Source organism: Copidosoma floridanum, unplaced genomic scaffold (genome assembly GCF_036245765.1).
Source record: "Copidosoma floridanum isolate Cflo_tuat_1 unplaced genomic scaffold, Cflo_Japanese_pri ptg000007l, whole genome shotgun sequence".
Taxonomy (NCBI): domain Eukaryota; kingdom Metazoa; phylum Arthropoda; class Insecta; order Hymenoptera; family Encyrtidae; genus Copidosoma; species Copidosoma floridanum.
In genome coordinates this window covers 7148454-7163065 of record NW_028321884.1, presented here as the reverse complement: position 1 = coordinate 7163065, position 14612 = coordinate 7148454, and the positions used below count along the sequence as shown (strand labels likewise).

At 45.3% G+C, this 14612-nt stretch overlaps 1 protein-coding gene across 5 annotated transcripts in view; it reads right to left on the bottom strand.

Annotated features, from left to right (window-relative positions):
• Nucleotides 1-1328: 1328 nt before the first annotated feature.
• The window catches only part of Zip48C (Zinc/iron regulated transporter-related protein 48C), a 31201-nt gene continuing 17917 nt past the window's right edge, over nucleotides 1329-14612 (bottom strand). For 4 of the 5 annotated variants that reach the window (XM_014355886.3, XM_014355885.3, XM_014355889.3 and 1 more), the window contains exons 7-9: nucleotides 6687-6880; nucleotides 6532-6595; nucleotides 1329-2064 (exon numbers count right to left, since the gene is read on the bottom strand). In XM_014355886.3, coding sequence (XP_014211372.1) covers nucleotides 1986-2064; nucleotides 6532-6595; nucleotides 6687-6880 — 337 coding nt within the window. In that variant the 3' untranslated portion in view covers nucleotides 1329-1985. Of the gene's footprint in view, nucleotides 2065-4183; nucleotides 4350-6531; nucleotides 6596-6686; nucleotides 6881-14612 lie in introns of those variants that run through there. The other variant, XM_089589070.1, reaches the window with a different exon arrangement.

Sequence of the window (14612 nt, the reverse complement as noted above, 5' to 3'; positions counted from 1 at the left end):
CCTCACTGTACGAAAGTCGAAAAAAAAAAGAAAAAAGGAGGTGGGGTAGGGATGAAACTACATTAAAAAACGACGCGTCATTGCCCGACGAAGCCCGAGGAGCAAAGAACGAGAGCGTGCAACAAAGCTCCACGTGTCGAGGCTAAATACAGGGTATGACGCGGATCTCGTGGCCCCTTGTCGGTCTGTGCTTTAGTGGCGCGCGCCACTGACTGAACACCGGCACAAAGTGGCACCGAGGGTTGTAGGTTGGCGCGCGCGATGCGGCAGCCCATCTTTTACACCGTACTACCCCTGTTCGTTCCTCCCCCCCCCCGCTCCGGCCAATGTTGGACTTTTAGCGCTGTTTGATGCCCTCCCTTTTTCGACCCCTTCGTTCTTCCCACGTGTCCTTGCCTCCCTTCTGTGTTGCAGTGCTGTAGACACTGCACGCGCGTGTGGCGTGCGATGCGCGATCCAAAGGTGGAAATCGCACGCCAGCTTTTGGAGCTTTAAGACTGAGGCTTTGGACAGCCGACGTTGGCCGGACGAGGTACGTCAATGCGAAACTCGAGCGAGCTCTGCTTGTAATTAAATTTTAATCGATCGCCGATGGTCGGAAATTTGGTTGAGGAAGGATTTCGGGTGATGAAGAATTTTTTTTTTTTTTTTTTTTTTTTTAAAGAAAATTTATTTATTCTGTTTTTTTTTGTCATCAACATGTATATTTTTTTTTCTTTCATTACTTCTCTTTGTGTTGAAACATGTAGCAAACTGTAGAGCATCAGTCATGTCTCAACTTTCGACGTTACAGTTATGCGTATCCACACAAGGTTTAATGTAAACCGATCGCGCACGCGTACTTTCAGAGTTAACAACTTTTTCTATTTTTTTTTTTTTTTTTTTTTTTTTTTTTTTTTTTTCACGTGCAGAGACTCGATTTTGGCCTCAGCGTTCATCGAGAGCTCGATCATCTTCTCGCATTCTGTACACGCATACAAATATTATAATATGTACAGACTTACTTCTACATTGCCTCTTGGTTTTGCGTACTTTTACGTACTTTCTTGCGTATCAAAATATATATGTATATAGGTATATATAAGTTCGTGATGATTACAGTATTCAATTGGAAAAATATTATCAAGTTCATTGTTTCGAGACCGTTGAGGTCTTTTCATGTACAAAGTTAAAAAATTTTACTACCCTCGAGTACAAAAAAATCACGCTACTTTATTAGCAGCTATTGATAAGTGTAGTGCGAATAGGAACACGATGATTACTGTGTTTTTCCTACTTTTTAAACGAATCACTGCAAAACCAGTGAAAAAAACAAAATTTACTATATATATATGTAATAGTAATAAGTGTTTACTATCTAAAAACAGTAAAATTCAAATTTTCACCGAAATGAAACTAATTTACAGTGATAAAAAAAATGCACTTTTTCAATAAACATTAAAAATCTTGATTCTAGTGGTATGTTTACTTTCCATGGATCGAGAGAAACGAATCCCGAGCCGTGTATTTTCAAATTCATTTGTAAAGCGCTGAAAATCAACAATTTAACGCCATAGAGACGAGCCCGTAAAAAATCACGGCCATGTACTTGTCTACAATAAAAATAAATGCCAACGAAAATACTCGTAAAAGACAATAATAAAATCGCACTATAGCTCACCCGGAGGAACTGGCTAAAAGTAACCCGTACGTGGGGTACGAGACAAGACTTATTTTAACAAAGTAAATTGTTGCACTATAGTAAAGAGGAAGGAAAAAAAACAACAAATTACACTACGTTGCAGCAGCACATTCGTCGAAACGTACCGGGGTGCGGTAGTTAATGGTGGTTTACCTCGGGGGGCCACTACAACGCCAACCACCGAAGGTACACATTGTCCCCGAAGAGTCCCCGGCGGTGTGTACTGAAAAAAGCTCGCAGCGTCGGCCACAAGTGGGGGGCCCCATCGCACGAGGAATAAAAAAGAAGAGGAGTAGGCCTCGGGCTAGCCCAGCCCGACGTCGAGCGACATCATCACCAAGAAACCAACCACTGCGCCCCAGCTGGCCAGTTTCCCGTTGCCGCTGCGAACAGACATAACACTCGGTAAGAAGGTGGTTGGTGTAGCGTGTAGGTACATATACGTATATACATGGTAACGAGTAAGGTGACGAGGAGAGGAAGTGATTTTTCTGCCCAACGAAAGCAGCGGGTGGAGAGGAAAAATGGCACAAAGGGGTCTGACCTCCCCCCCCCCTTCCTCTGCATGGCGTAGACTATGTTTGATGATATACTATATATATGGTTGACTTGCAGAGAAGAGCCGGTGCATATAGTGTATATATACCCACGTCGCGTCACGGCTTGTTGGTTTTGTAAATTACACGCTGGGCCGTCTGGGATATGTACTTAGGTACAATATCCGCGCGTGTATGTACGTATAAAGGTACGTGTGGCTTTAATACAGGTAGCAGGTTGAACGCGTGAGTTACGGGACGACTTGTCGTTAGAGCTGATGGGCGTATTTCTACAATCAATCATATCTCGTATCTTACCTACATGTAACAGTACGGAGGTTGGAGCTCGTACTTCTGCTTTTGGTATACATTATAGCTCGTAGGTGGTTGTTTCGCGAGGTACGGAAACAAGAGATTTATTTTTTTCAAACTGATAGCTCGAGACGAGTACTCGTTGTTTTGTACATTTCAAGTGTGATACACGTGACTCAAGCGCTCGAGGGGCAGGGGAGGGGGTGAAAAAGGAAACTGCAGGGGAATCGTCGGAGCTGTAACAAGGGATTGATCGATTTGAGCGGTTTTTTTTTAATTAGCTGCCGGACGAAGGGACGAGCTCGTGCTTTGCGGTGCCCCGTGCTGAGCTTTGCCGTACCTATATTCGGATGGGTCGGTTGATCGATGGGAAAAAGCGAGTACCTATATATATATACACGTACGATTACCCTTATAGAAGGGAGAGGGTGGGGGTTGTCAGGTGGAAAAACTCGACTGTCAAGGTGAAGGTCTGATGAATCGTTGTTTTCAACGACAAGTGCCACGTTGAGTACTTACTTAACATCTCGTAGCAAAATACTGAGTTAAAAAGTTTGTGGGGTCGGTAGGTGGGCTTTAGGAACACACAGCTATAAATAAAGTCTGCTCTTTAGTGCTTGTTCGTACCTTTAAAAAAAATATTGTTTCAAGGGTACGGGAAGGGCGAGTTGAATATAAAGGCCAAGGATCGGCCCACTCGAATGAACGAGTCTTCAAATCAGCCTCGATTTGCGAGAATAAAATTAATCTCGAGTGACATGTATACGCAATGTTAGGTATATTATATACGCGCGTACCCATATATACGAAACAATAACCGTATAGGAAGACATTACATGAGATATCACGGCGTTCAGCCGATCGATCCGCACGTGTTATACGTACATATATTCAAGCAAAGCCCCGAAATCTAGCTCAGAAGTATAAAAAAAAGAGGAGGGGGGGGGAGGGAAGAAAGAAAGAAAGCTCGCTTCAGCTCGTATGCCTGTTCTCATCGGGGCCGAGTGTATAATATATGTGTGTGCATCGGACGGGGATCAGCGAAAAAAAAAAAAAAAAAAAAAAAGGAGACAGAGAGGGAAGCACCGCGACGACGTTTCCTTCGAGCGTATACATACACACGCGTATAGACGCGAGAAGTCGAAGAGCTGGATGTCTATTTTCACTTTTGTGCTTTCCCGAGGGAGCGCGCGACGCCAGAGTATCTCATAGCTCACATGGGTAATACGTCCACGGTGTGTGTGTGTGTGTGTGTGTGTGTAGCTATTGGGTCGTATGCATGTAGGGCCTTTGGGCTGTGAGATCGGTCTCGCGAGGCGCGACGCACAAAGGCGAAAAGGGGGCCAATTATAATGACAATGAGAGGGGAGAGGAGAGGCCCTGGGAAAAACGCCGGCGCGGCAGCTCTCTCCTCCTCCTTTCTTTTCTTCTCGCTTGCACGCTCCTCTCTCTCTCTCTCTCTCTCTGCTTTGCTCTACGATTCGGGTCCAGATTTTCGAGGGATCGCACGTGTGTATCGTGCCATCGGACCAACACACGCACGTACAAGGGGCCAGGTGATAACGGGGGTTGGGGGGGGGGGTGAGGCTTTGTCGGGTTTTTCGGGAGAAAGTGGGAATCTAGGCCTCTCGGCGCTACACCGGCTTACCTTTCATTTTTTTTCTCTCCCTCCATGCTACGTATAGACGACGGCCTTGTATGAGCGACCCGATGCTTGTACACTCCCCTCTTCTTCTTCTTCTTCTCTTCCTTTTTATTTTTGCTCTACTAACGAAACTGATACGCGCGTGAGACTCTAGCTTCGGTTCCCAGTTGCCGATCTACAATGGAGTTGCACCGATGAGCGAAAAAAATGAGCAAGATGATAGAAAAAAAAAAAAGAGGGGGTAGGGGGTGCAAGCTTCAGTGATAATAATTATCCGCTGGAAGAAATGAAAAAAAAAAAAAAAAAAAAAAAAAGGCGCGAGAAAGGCCAATTACGTTTTTACCGGTGCTATCGCGAATGTACATCTCCTCCGCGCCAAGGGGCGAGGGAATAAAGTACCTGTTACACGCTCCCTCTCTCTCTCTCTATTCCGGTTAATCATTCCGTTCTTCAACCGCGTCTACATGTATACGCACACCGAGCGAGCGGGGTAGAGAAAAGTGAAAGGCCCTCTACAGCGCGTATATGCACTCTGCGCTGTGTATATACTTACTCGTTTCTCTCCCCGATCGCGAGCTACGGCAGCTTCTCCCCGTCTGCTACTGCAGCTCGCTAAATACTTGTGGAGGAAGAAAAACAAAAAATCGGCGAAGCTTAGAAAAGAACGCATGCGATCGGAGTGGGGGAAAAAAAAAAAAAAAAAAAATCAACGTGGCGAGGATGAGAGGCAGCCGGTACGGCGTTTAAAGGGCTAAACAAAACGAAAGGACAGGGGACGTTATACATTACATATTGTGTCGGTGGGAAAGCTCTCCTTGGGCCGCGATATTACCCCCCTCCCCCTTCGCTACTTTGGTAACGTGAGACGGAAACGGCTGCAAGTGCACGCTGCACTGCTGTAATCTGCAGGGGCGTCCGGCTCTTATGATGTACGTGTATGTCTGTCTCTCCGAGTGTCCTATTATATACACTTGTGTGCATGAGTTGTGTGTGTTTGTGTGTGCGTACTATATTTTTCGTGGTATATACTCGGCAAAGTCACCCCGAGACGTGTTTCTTTTTTTTGTTTTTGTTGCGTAAAATGTAAAATTGAAAGAGAGAAAAATAAAAATTGCAAAAAAAAAGCTGCGAATATAACCGGAACCAGCGAACCGGAGGGCTAGAACAACAATAAATCCTCTCCTCGAGGAGGGAGGGACCGGCGGCCGGTTGTTCTTCAATGGGCTACTGCGCAACGACATGTATTTTTGGTCTCGTGCGCGCGCTTCTTCGGGGAGCTCCCCGGTGCTTTTGTCTTTGAGTTTTTGTTTCCACTGCGGCAGTACATAGCACAGAAAACCAAGCGTGCCCTTGCTCCCCCCCCTTTTTTTCCATCCCTCCCCCTCCTCCTCTCTTTCTTTCTTCGACGTCTCGCCCCGCGCAAAAGAGACACAATGGCCCTGCGTATTCCGTTTTAATACCTCGAGTATACGCATATATACACACGTCACAAGCAGTGCAAGGGGAAAAAAAAAAAAAAAAAAACATAAAAGAAGGTCGAGGTTGGCCCTATACACCCTTGCTCCCGATGATAATTTCAGTTGGGGGCTACCGCTGAAAAATCGCCCTCTGCTCTCTCGCTCGCGTTGATTTACATCGTCGCGAAGGAAGAACGAGACAGCTACCGTAAGGGCTGCAAGCACACACAACAGGGTTGTATTGTGTCTTCTTTAAAACTCGTTACCTTTGCGCGCGCGCGCGCGCTCTCGCACGTGTGTGGCGTTTTTTTTCCACAGCTACACGCACACCGGCCCTTGCGCGTAACGCGTAAGCCGAGCTTTTGTTTTGTTTTGTTTTTTTTTTTCGCGTCGTGCGCATTACGATCGGTTACGGGGAGGAGGGAGGGTAATTGTCAAATTTTATGGGGAGGCAGTTTCGTGCTCCCGCGAGCGGAGCGCGTGAGTTATTGTACCTACTTGGTTTTTTTTTTTTTTTTTTTTTTTTTCATGAATCGTTCGACGACGAGTTACGCGCGACGGGTGTAAGTATTATAAACGTGCTCTCCATACGTTTGATTTTGCCACTTTTTATTGCCACCATTATGGCCCTTTCGTATACCCTACCAACAGGTATATTATATTTATAACGTCATACCTGTTTTTTATACGTGCGTAATTCTTTGTTTCTCCCGTAACTGTCGCCGAACACGTATATATTATTATCATAATACTCGAGCTGACGATGATAATGGCGATGACGCTCTTTTGTGGGGAATGGTGCTGAGTGAGTACTTGTATTTTAAGATGGAGGAGAAATTGCGCCTTGTTTATACGCATGTAAGTACATAATATTATTGATAAAAGTGAAATAAAAATTACCCCTGGTGAGCCTCGGGTATGATGTCGTCGACGACGACGTAGATCATCGCACCGGCGGCAAAGGCTACACAAAACACCGAAAAAGAACCATTGAAATTAGAAATTTTGAAACAATACATGGTGAATTGAATCAAGTGGTGTGTATGCGAGCAGACCTAGCGCGTAAGGCAGGACGGGCGAAGCCACGGCGACACAGGCGGCTCCCAGCACACCAGCGAGGGGTTCGACCATGCCCGAGAGTTGGCCGTACCAGAAGCTCTTCCAGGTGCTGAAACCGGCAGCCTGCAGGGGCAGCGACACCGCCAGACCCTCCGGGAAATTTTGAATGCCGATGCCCAGCGCCAGGTTTCTGAAACACGCGTAAAACATACGGAGATGATATTACATGATCAGGTGAAATACAGCAGAGTTTTATCAATAGTGCCGACGAGCGGCGATTAAAAATAAATATATGGGGTAAAGAGGAACGTGGAAAAGAAGAAATTTATACCTCCCTCCCCCAATGTACTCGTTGGAGAATACCGTGCGATGAGCATCGCAATTAGATACTTGATGATGGATACTTACAAATCGAAAGAGGAGACGCTTCGAGAGTTCACTGTACACGTTTAGGTGGTGCATATTTTTTTACATGCGAGCTTTCGAAATGTACAAGTACAATATTGTCGTCGTTCATTCGTATGGATACAACACTAACGCGTATACACCCAGGTATAATTGGCTGACCTATTTGGTCACACCTATCTCTACACATGTATTTAAAATATGCGCGCGTGGACGAAATCTGAGAGAGCATCGGTCCAATATCCAAAGTGGCCGAGTAAGTGAGTATATATACGTATACAAGCGCGCAGGGGAGAAAAAAAAAAAAAAAAAAAAAGGGGGAGAGAAAAAAGGCGAGCTCGGCTTCCACTTTCCCGGCATTTTTCCAGGCGTTTCATTCAACGCATCCGAGCGCGCGGCCTCGAGCCGCTGATGCTCACATAAGACACCTTTCGCGGAGGCAAATTCCTCGCCACGTCGTAAGTATCTCTTGTACAATGCGCGAGGAGTCGGTTGTGCTTCATCATCATCCCTGTGTTCTTTCGCTCGTAAAACTTGTTAACTTTTTGCAGGCAAGCTGTATACTGCAGGTTACCACAACCAACACAGAGGTAAGTGTGGACCAATTGTCTTTGCGCAAAAACACGCGAGCTTGAAACATTTTTTTTTTTTTTTTACCTCCTGTGTGCTAATACATATGACCGTGGTAAAGATGAATCGTGACAAACTGACATAGCTCCAGTGATTTTCTAGCGCAGAAAAAGAAAGGGTATATATTATATGTATATCGACAGACGCTCTTTGGCTGAGCAAGAAGTATGGAAAAAAAAAAAATCCACGTAGTCAAAGACGCGAAGCAGCAGCAAGCAAAGAGTTGCAGCGTAAAACGAAGAGAGCAGCAGGTGAATGAACGGCTTTCTCTCTCTCGCGAGATGTACACACACACACGTAATATTACTATGTGTTCTTGTGGTGTTCCACGCTACATATATATATATACCTGTACAGATATACATGGCTGGGTACACACACACACACATGCAATGCTACACAGCTCGCGGCTTCTTTCGTAAAACACAGCAGCTTTCTCGCGCCTCCTCTTCTACACCTCTCCTTCGCACTGTACCCTATATATATATACCTACGTATCGTGAAATATAAGAATCGTCAAGAATTTATATATACATGTATCTGCTGGCCAGCGTATACCACTCAGTCCCCATCTTCCCTTGATCTGGGGCTCAGCAACGGACATGAATGGTCAGCCTCTGTACACGATGCTGTGTGCGAGCTCCCCCTCGCTCTCCGGAGGAAGAAACAGCTTCTGCTTCGAATCATTGTACCGCATATACAACATCTAGCATCTTAATATGGGCACACATCCCAATCGGCGAGCACATATTATAAGTTTCCCGTAAATTAGCAAATGGTATATATACACATGATGCGCCAGAGTTTGCGGGGGTGGGGGATGAGCGAGTGAGCTTTTATACAGACATATTGTGGCGTATAGATGTTTGGTGAAACACCGAGACGAGCAATAAAATGTATAATAATAGTCGAGCGACAAGCCGCGTCGGCCATTTTTACGGACAAACGGGGACCGGGACGCGCGCCATTGGCGCACAATCCAGTGCCCCTCGCAATACTTGTATCGCGCGAGCAGTATATACATATACCGCCCGTTCGCATTCCTGCGCTCGCGAGAGGATGTACAGTTAAATCCACCGGCGTTCGGTAATGGTATGTGTATACATGTACACATACCTTTTTCTTTCCGCCCGACTGTCCGTCTGCCTGCAGTCTCTCATTACCCGATCCGCCGAGGTCACCCGCGTGCCTTCCTTCCTTCCTTGCCGTTTCCTCGTTTGCCGATCACTCTTATTCGGTAATGATTCTCAGCCAAACGATCACCGTACACCTGTTCGCTCTCCTACATATACATATATATTTATATGCGATGCCCTCCTTGGTTTATCGCCATTTTCAACCCCGTGCTATACGGCAACGTTATTCAATCATCTACCCTCTTAAATGGTAAAATACAAAGAAATCTCGAGGGAGGGAGGGAGGGAGGGAGGAAGAGGGAAAAGTCACGGCTGCACACATTATAGGGACACAAATGCCGTGAAAGTAATCACGCGACCGTATAGATTGCACGCATCCACATTGTTGCGTGTTAAGTTGCACGCGCAGACGCCAAGCGGAGAAAAGCCGAATGAGAAGTGAAAAAGCAAGGCAACGGAGAAAGGGCCCATTGTCGGGGTCTCTCTCTCCTGGTATTCCGCGGTTATTTATGGGCCCGCGTTTCATTGTCCTCCGTATATGTATACGTGCACACCTCGTCCGATCAATTGGGAAACGAGCGATCGACGGCCCGGTCTCTTTCCTCCAAAGTTGACCCGCGCCCAGAAGAAAGAGCCTTCGATGGGTAAACTACACATTTATACTGTGACCTATTATTATATACTACACTTTTGTGCACACTATATATACTATAGCACGTAGCGTCGCGAAAGAAATATATCTATTCTGCCGCCGTCGAGAAACAGAAGAGAAATACGTGCAAGCTGCTTTAGGAAAGAGAAAAGCGAGGACCGAGAAGAAGAAGAAGAAGGTTAATAACTTTGATGCATTTGTACGCGTGCATGAGATCGTCTACCGCGTACATGTGAGTACACGGAGTAATATAACGTGGGTATAGGTACAGTATCAGTGCAGGGAGCGAAAGTATAATATTACCGGTGATTCGGGTGTGTAATACCTTGGCGTGGAAATTGCAATGAGTTTTCTTGAGGTACACCTGTATATACCTATATATGCAATCAAATCGTAAATTGGTAACATTTATTTAATTCTAAAGGAAAGGGAAACACCATTTAATAAGGTGTATATAGTATACACACCACTGCTTAACGATACAATTTCGAAAATTGCTACTCGAGTTTTGGTTGGCTCTCCCATCTCGTGTCTTTAATCGTACACATTTTTGTGACGTTTAATAAGAAAAAAAAAACAAAAAAACCCCTCAACCCTCGATCGACGCTGCTTAGCACGTGTGTACATCCAAGTACAAACGACGACCACCGCCACACTACATGCAATAAACTTGAAAAGTGCACAATGGGCGGTGAACTCCACACGAAAATTTTCAGTTTGGGACGCATACGTACGTGGATTATATATTATAGAAGGGAGAAAGAAAGAGAAGGTCAAGCCTCTCATCGATAAATGGTTGCGGCGAGCGGAGGAGCCACGGAAAAGTAATTAAAAAAAAAAGGACCGACGTCACGGACACTTAACGTTTCGACGGAGCATCGGAGAGGCGATTCCCAGCTGTGACGTATTTTTAATAAACGTCTCTTTGTATAACCTACGCACATGGGTATAGTCGTTTCATTGTACTTGGAGGGAAAATCAAAGAAAGAGGGTAGAGGATCAAAGAAAGGTAGAAGCGCATTGTGAATTTATCCACGTATACCTAAATCACGCGCACAGCCAACGAACGGATGAGCGAAGGTATATATATACATATATATTATGTGGAGAGACGAAAAGGACGCGGCTGTGCTGAAAGTGTCGCCGGAATAGAGCAATGAAAGAAACGAGGTGGGGTACATAGACCCAGAGCGGAAGAAAGGAAGTTGTATGTATACGGGAGGAGAGAATCAAAGTCTCCCCATAAATATATTACACATATATATCCAACTAGCTCCTTTTCTCTCTTCTTGTACATCACACGTGGCTCTCACTTCCGTTATATTTATAGGTACGTTCATACAGAGGATGTATATGTATGCCTAGCTCTTGCGTGTGTGTACGCACAATACACAACCAGGGGAGAAATAAGAGTAAGCGATAAAAGTGGGCCGAGCTTTATTTTATTTTTCAAACCAAGTACGTACATATACATTACATGTAACGTACGGGCTCTCGCTCCTTACGATTCTTTTACGGCGTCGGGAGAAGAGAGAGAGAGAGAGAGAGAGAGCTGGAATTTAAATTTTTCTCCGACTGGTCGACTCGGAGCGTGTACGTATACAAGAGGCGTTGCTAATGCAAACACCGTTCTCGGGGTATAACCTATATAAAGGTGTGGGTTTACTTACCAGGGATTTATTTATGGACCCACCGAGCGGAGATGATCAATTTTTCTAAGCTAAACAACGATGGCGCTGATATTATGTTTATTTATCAACTGCATATTATGTGGTTCATATTTGGCTGTAGGAAAGAGAGAAAATGAAGATTGTTTTTTGACGCGAGTACTGCATCCTTCGGAGGAAGGATTCTTGATTTTTTTTTTTTTTTTGCACCCAAGTGCGCGATATTCCGAGCTTCGCGCGTGACGTCGAGGAGGAGGAGGAGGAGGAAAGACGAGCGAGCGATCGAAGAGGAGAGTCGCCGGCACTACACCGCGAGAACGAGCATCATCATCCAGGAGGCACGTGCTCGGAGCTGTATATATATATTACATAGACGAAAGGAGAAGAAGAAAAAAGCAGTACCGGCGGCAGGGAAAATCTCTCGCGGGTTGCCAAACTATAGCGCCAATGTGCACACGTATATATGTATGTAGGATTGTACCTAGGTATATGTATATACAAGTGGGGTACAGGCCCGTACAGAGTGTATATAGCTCTGGTTCTGTACTACTAGCGAAACGCCGGTCAACGTCCGCTCGTGAGAACGGAATGTAAGTTTCGTCGCGACTCTCTTTCTCTCCTTGCTGCTTCCTCTCGCTCTCCTCCTCTCGCTCATCATGTGTGTATATATGTATGGATAAATATAAATACATACATAGCAAAGCGAGAGCGCCCAAGTAGTTTTTCTCTCTCTCTTAGCTGTCGTTGTAGTTGCTCGACGTCGTAGACACCTACATCTGTATATTCACGTACACATGCGCAACCCTATCTGTCTGACTTTATATACGTATCTATATACTTCACACTTGTGCACACACGAAAATACACACATTGCGTCGACATACTTACTTACAAGTGCGCGTGTGTGGGTAGGCTGTATACATGTGTTGTATTGGTGTTATCGGTGGTGGTGGTGGTGGTTTGCTGCTATTACGGCGTTATAGTTACTTTGTGCCGAGGAGCTTTCAAGTTCTTTATTCCCCTGCAAAGTCACATGTGCGCGCGTATACATGTACAAGGTATATATATATATATGTGTCGAGTATGTATACAGGCTTTCGCTTATCTATATACTATCGAGCTGATCGTGCCTTTGTTCCTACACGGTGCTACGGATTAAGGGAGTGCTCTTTATCCTCTGTTTTATTATTATTATTATTATTTTTTGTTTTGTTTCTCAACTCGAAAGTATTTACTTTAAAAATTAATTGTTCTCTGAGAGAGCCACCCCCCCCCCTTTTTTTGCTTTTCCGTTATCGCTGAGTTTGACGATAGCAATATAGAAAAGTATCTACCTAAAGATGATTTTTAAAGTTTGGTCTAATCAATCGATCCTCTCATATATATATATATATATATATATATATATATATATATGCGTAGCCGTGCGCATATTTACCAATCTTTACAATTACATAGAAATGTTGATGGATGTACTATTGCCGTTTGTCACCGTAATCCGCGCTCATAAATTCAATCTAAAATTGCAGCAGTAGCAGCGACGAGAGCGTTTCCCAGCAAAGTTCACCCGAGCGGTTTAAATCGAACCTTACACATGTATATAAATTTAGCCCGGCGAGCAGCTCCGGAGTCCTCCCTTCGTTCCGTGCATCGTATGCGCAGCCTCTTCTTCGCAATAAGTGCACCGTGCAGCCAAACGATGGCCATCGCCGAGAGAGAGAGAGAGAGTAAAAAAGCTCGCTAAACTGGACTGGCCAGTTTCGCACTTGTGAGTGCAGCCCGATACGCGGGGCATGCGTTGTACACACCTATCCCTAATCACGCGTATGTACGTACGATCATACGTTAACAATAATTACAAACGTACCCATAACACGTCATAAGTACAGGTAAAACCAATAAACTAATCTGATTTTCCAGCTATAAAGATATAACGTATAGATATTGCCAGCGAATCGCGCACAACGTATGCACGTATATAATACGTCTGACCATTTAATCTGTTACTACTTTGAAATAATGCCATCAAGAGTTGTTTGGTTGAAAAGAGCCCTGCAGTATGCGGGGTGCAGTCCCTCTGTGGGTAAAAAAGGTATCAAGACTTACAGTACAGCACATCTATGAGGAAATATATTCCAAGGGCTTGAAAATAGAGTGGGTTGTGCACGTAAAGATATTTTCATACAAGAGTATACGTAAGTTTATGGGCTGGCTGCTCTCTCGTCTCCCCACATCAGTCTCTTTATGCATATGTAACATAATGTGCATGGAGGTAAGTACATGCAACAAAATCAAGTATACAGGTATAATCAGTGGTCCGTTTGGTGGCTGTATTATATCGGACCCCCGCGAATGGAGTAGTTTTCTCGCCATGGGTATGCATAGGCCTGCATGCATATATGGAGAGAGGATGAGAATAAAGCAGGAATATTTCAAGTACATACACATAAGAAGAGAAAGACGTAGGTGGAGAGGAAAAGAACGAGCGTGTGTGTATATTATGTAGGTGCATACACGTATACAGGCATAAAGGGTTGATCTGTGGCGTTAGACGTACGGAGCAAGCCGGAGAGGAGGCCGCGGCCGGTGGCCCGAGAGATTCTTCTCTCCTTGTCCGCAGAGTGCTCCGTGCCTGCAGTACTGGCTCTCGGTGCTGGAATGCGGGACGGGCAAATCGCGGTCGGGCCGGCTCGCGCGAGCAGCACACTTCGTTCCCATGCATTCCTTTGCCCCCTTCTCTTTTATTCCTCCCTCCCTCTCTCCCTCTCTGTTTCTTACCTCCTCCTCCTCCTCTTTCTGCCTCTTTCGCTCCGCTTCGATCCTTCGGAATCATCTCCTCTTTTTCTCTCGCGCTAGAAGTTCCTCTCTCTCTCTCTCTCTCTCTCTCTCTCTCGAAGGCGAGTCGGCATGCAGAGGAAGCCTCGTTATGGAGCTCCAGGGATTTTTGTACACGTTTACGGGAGAGAGAAAGAAAGGGAGCAAAGGAGGAGGATTGGACATGACGTATGCTGATATCGCTCGCTTCTCCTTTCGTTTTGCCTCTCCTCTCGCGCCCCACCACCACCACCCCAACCTCTCGCGTTTTCTTTCTTTCTTGTTTGTTTGTTTGGGCCTCTTTTCCCTCTCCAATAATTCCCTGGTTATATACGAGCTACCGCATATATATGTTATGGCTTTTCTCCGTCAAATTAGGCCGCACTACTGTCGGGTGCCCCTTGTAAAATTTAAGACGCGACTTGTGGAGTCTAAAAGAAAAAAAAATCAATACCATCAGTAGGAGCAGGTAACCCATAAGTATCCAGCGATCCAACGACGTATCTTACAGAGCGACGCATGGAAGGCCAAGGTGGAAAATCCGTGGTCAGCGTAGTCGTCGCATCCTCGGCCCGAGAGTCGTTCTGCTATACAGCTCGAGCCTCGTATACGAGGGAT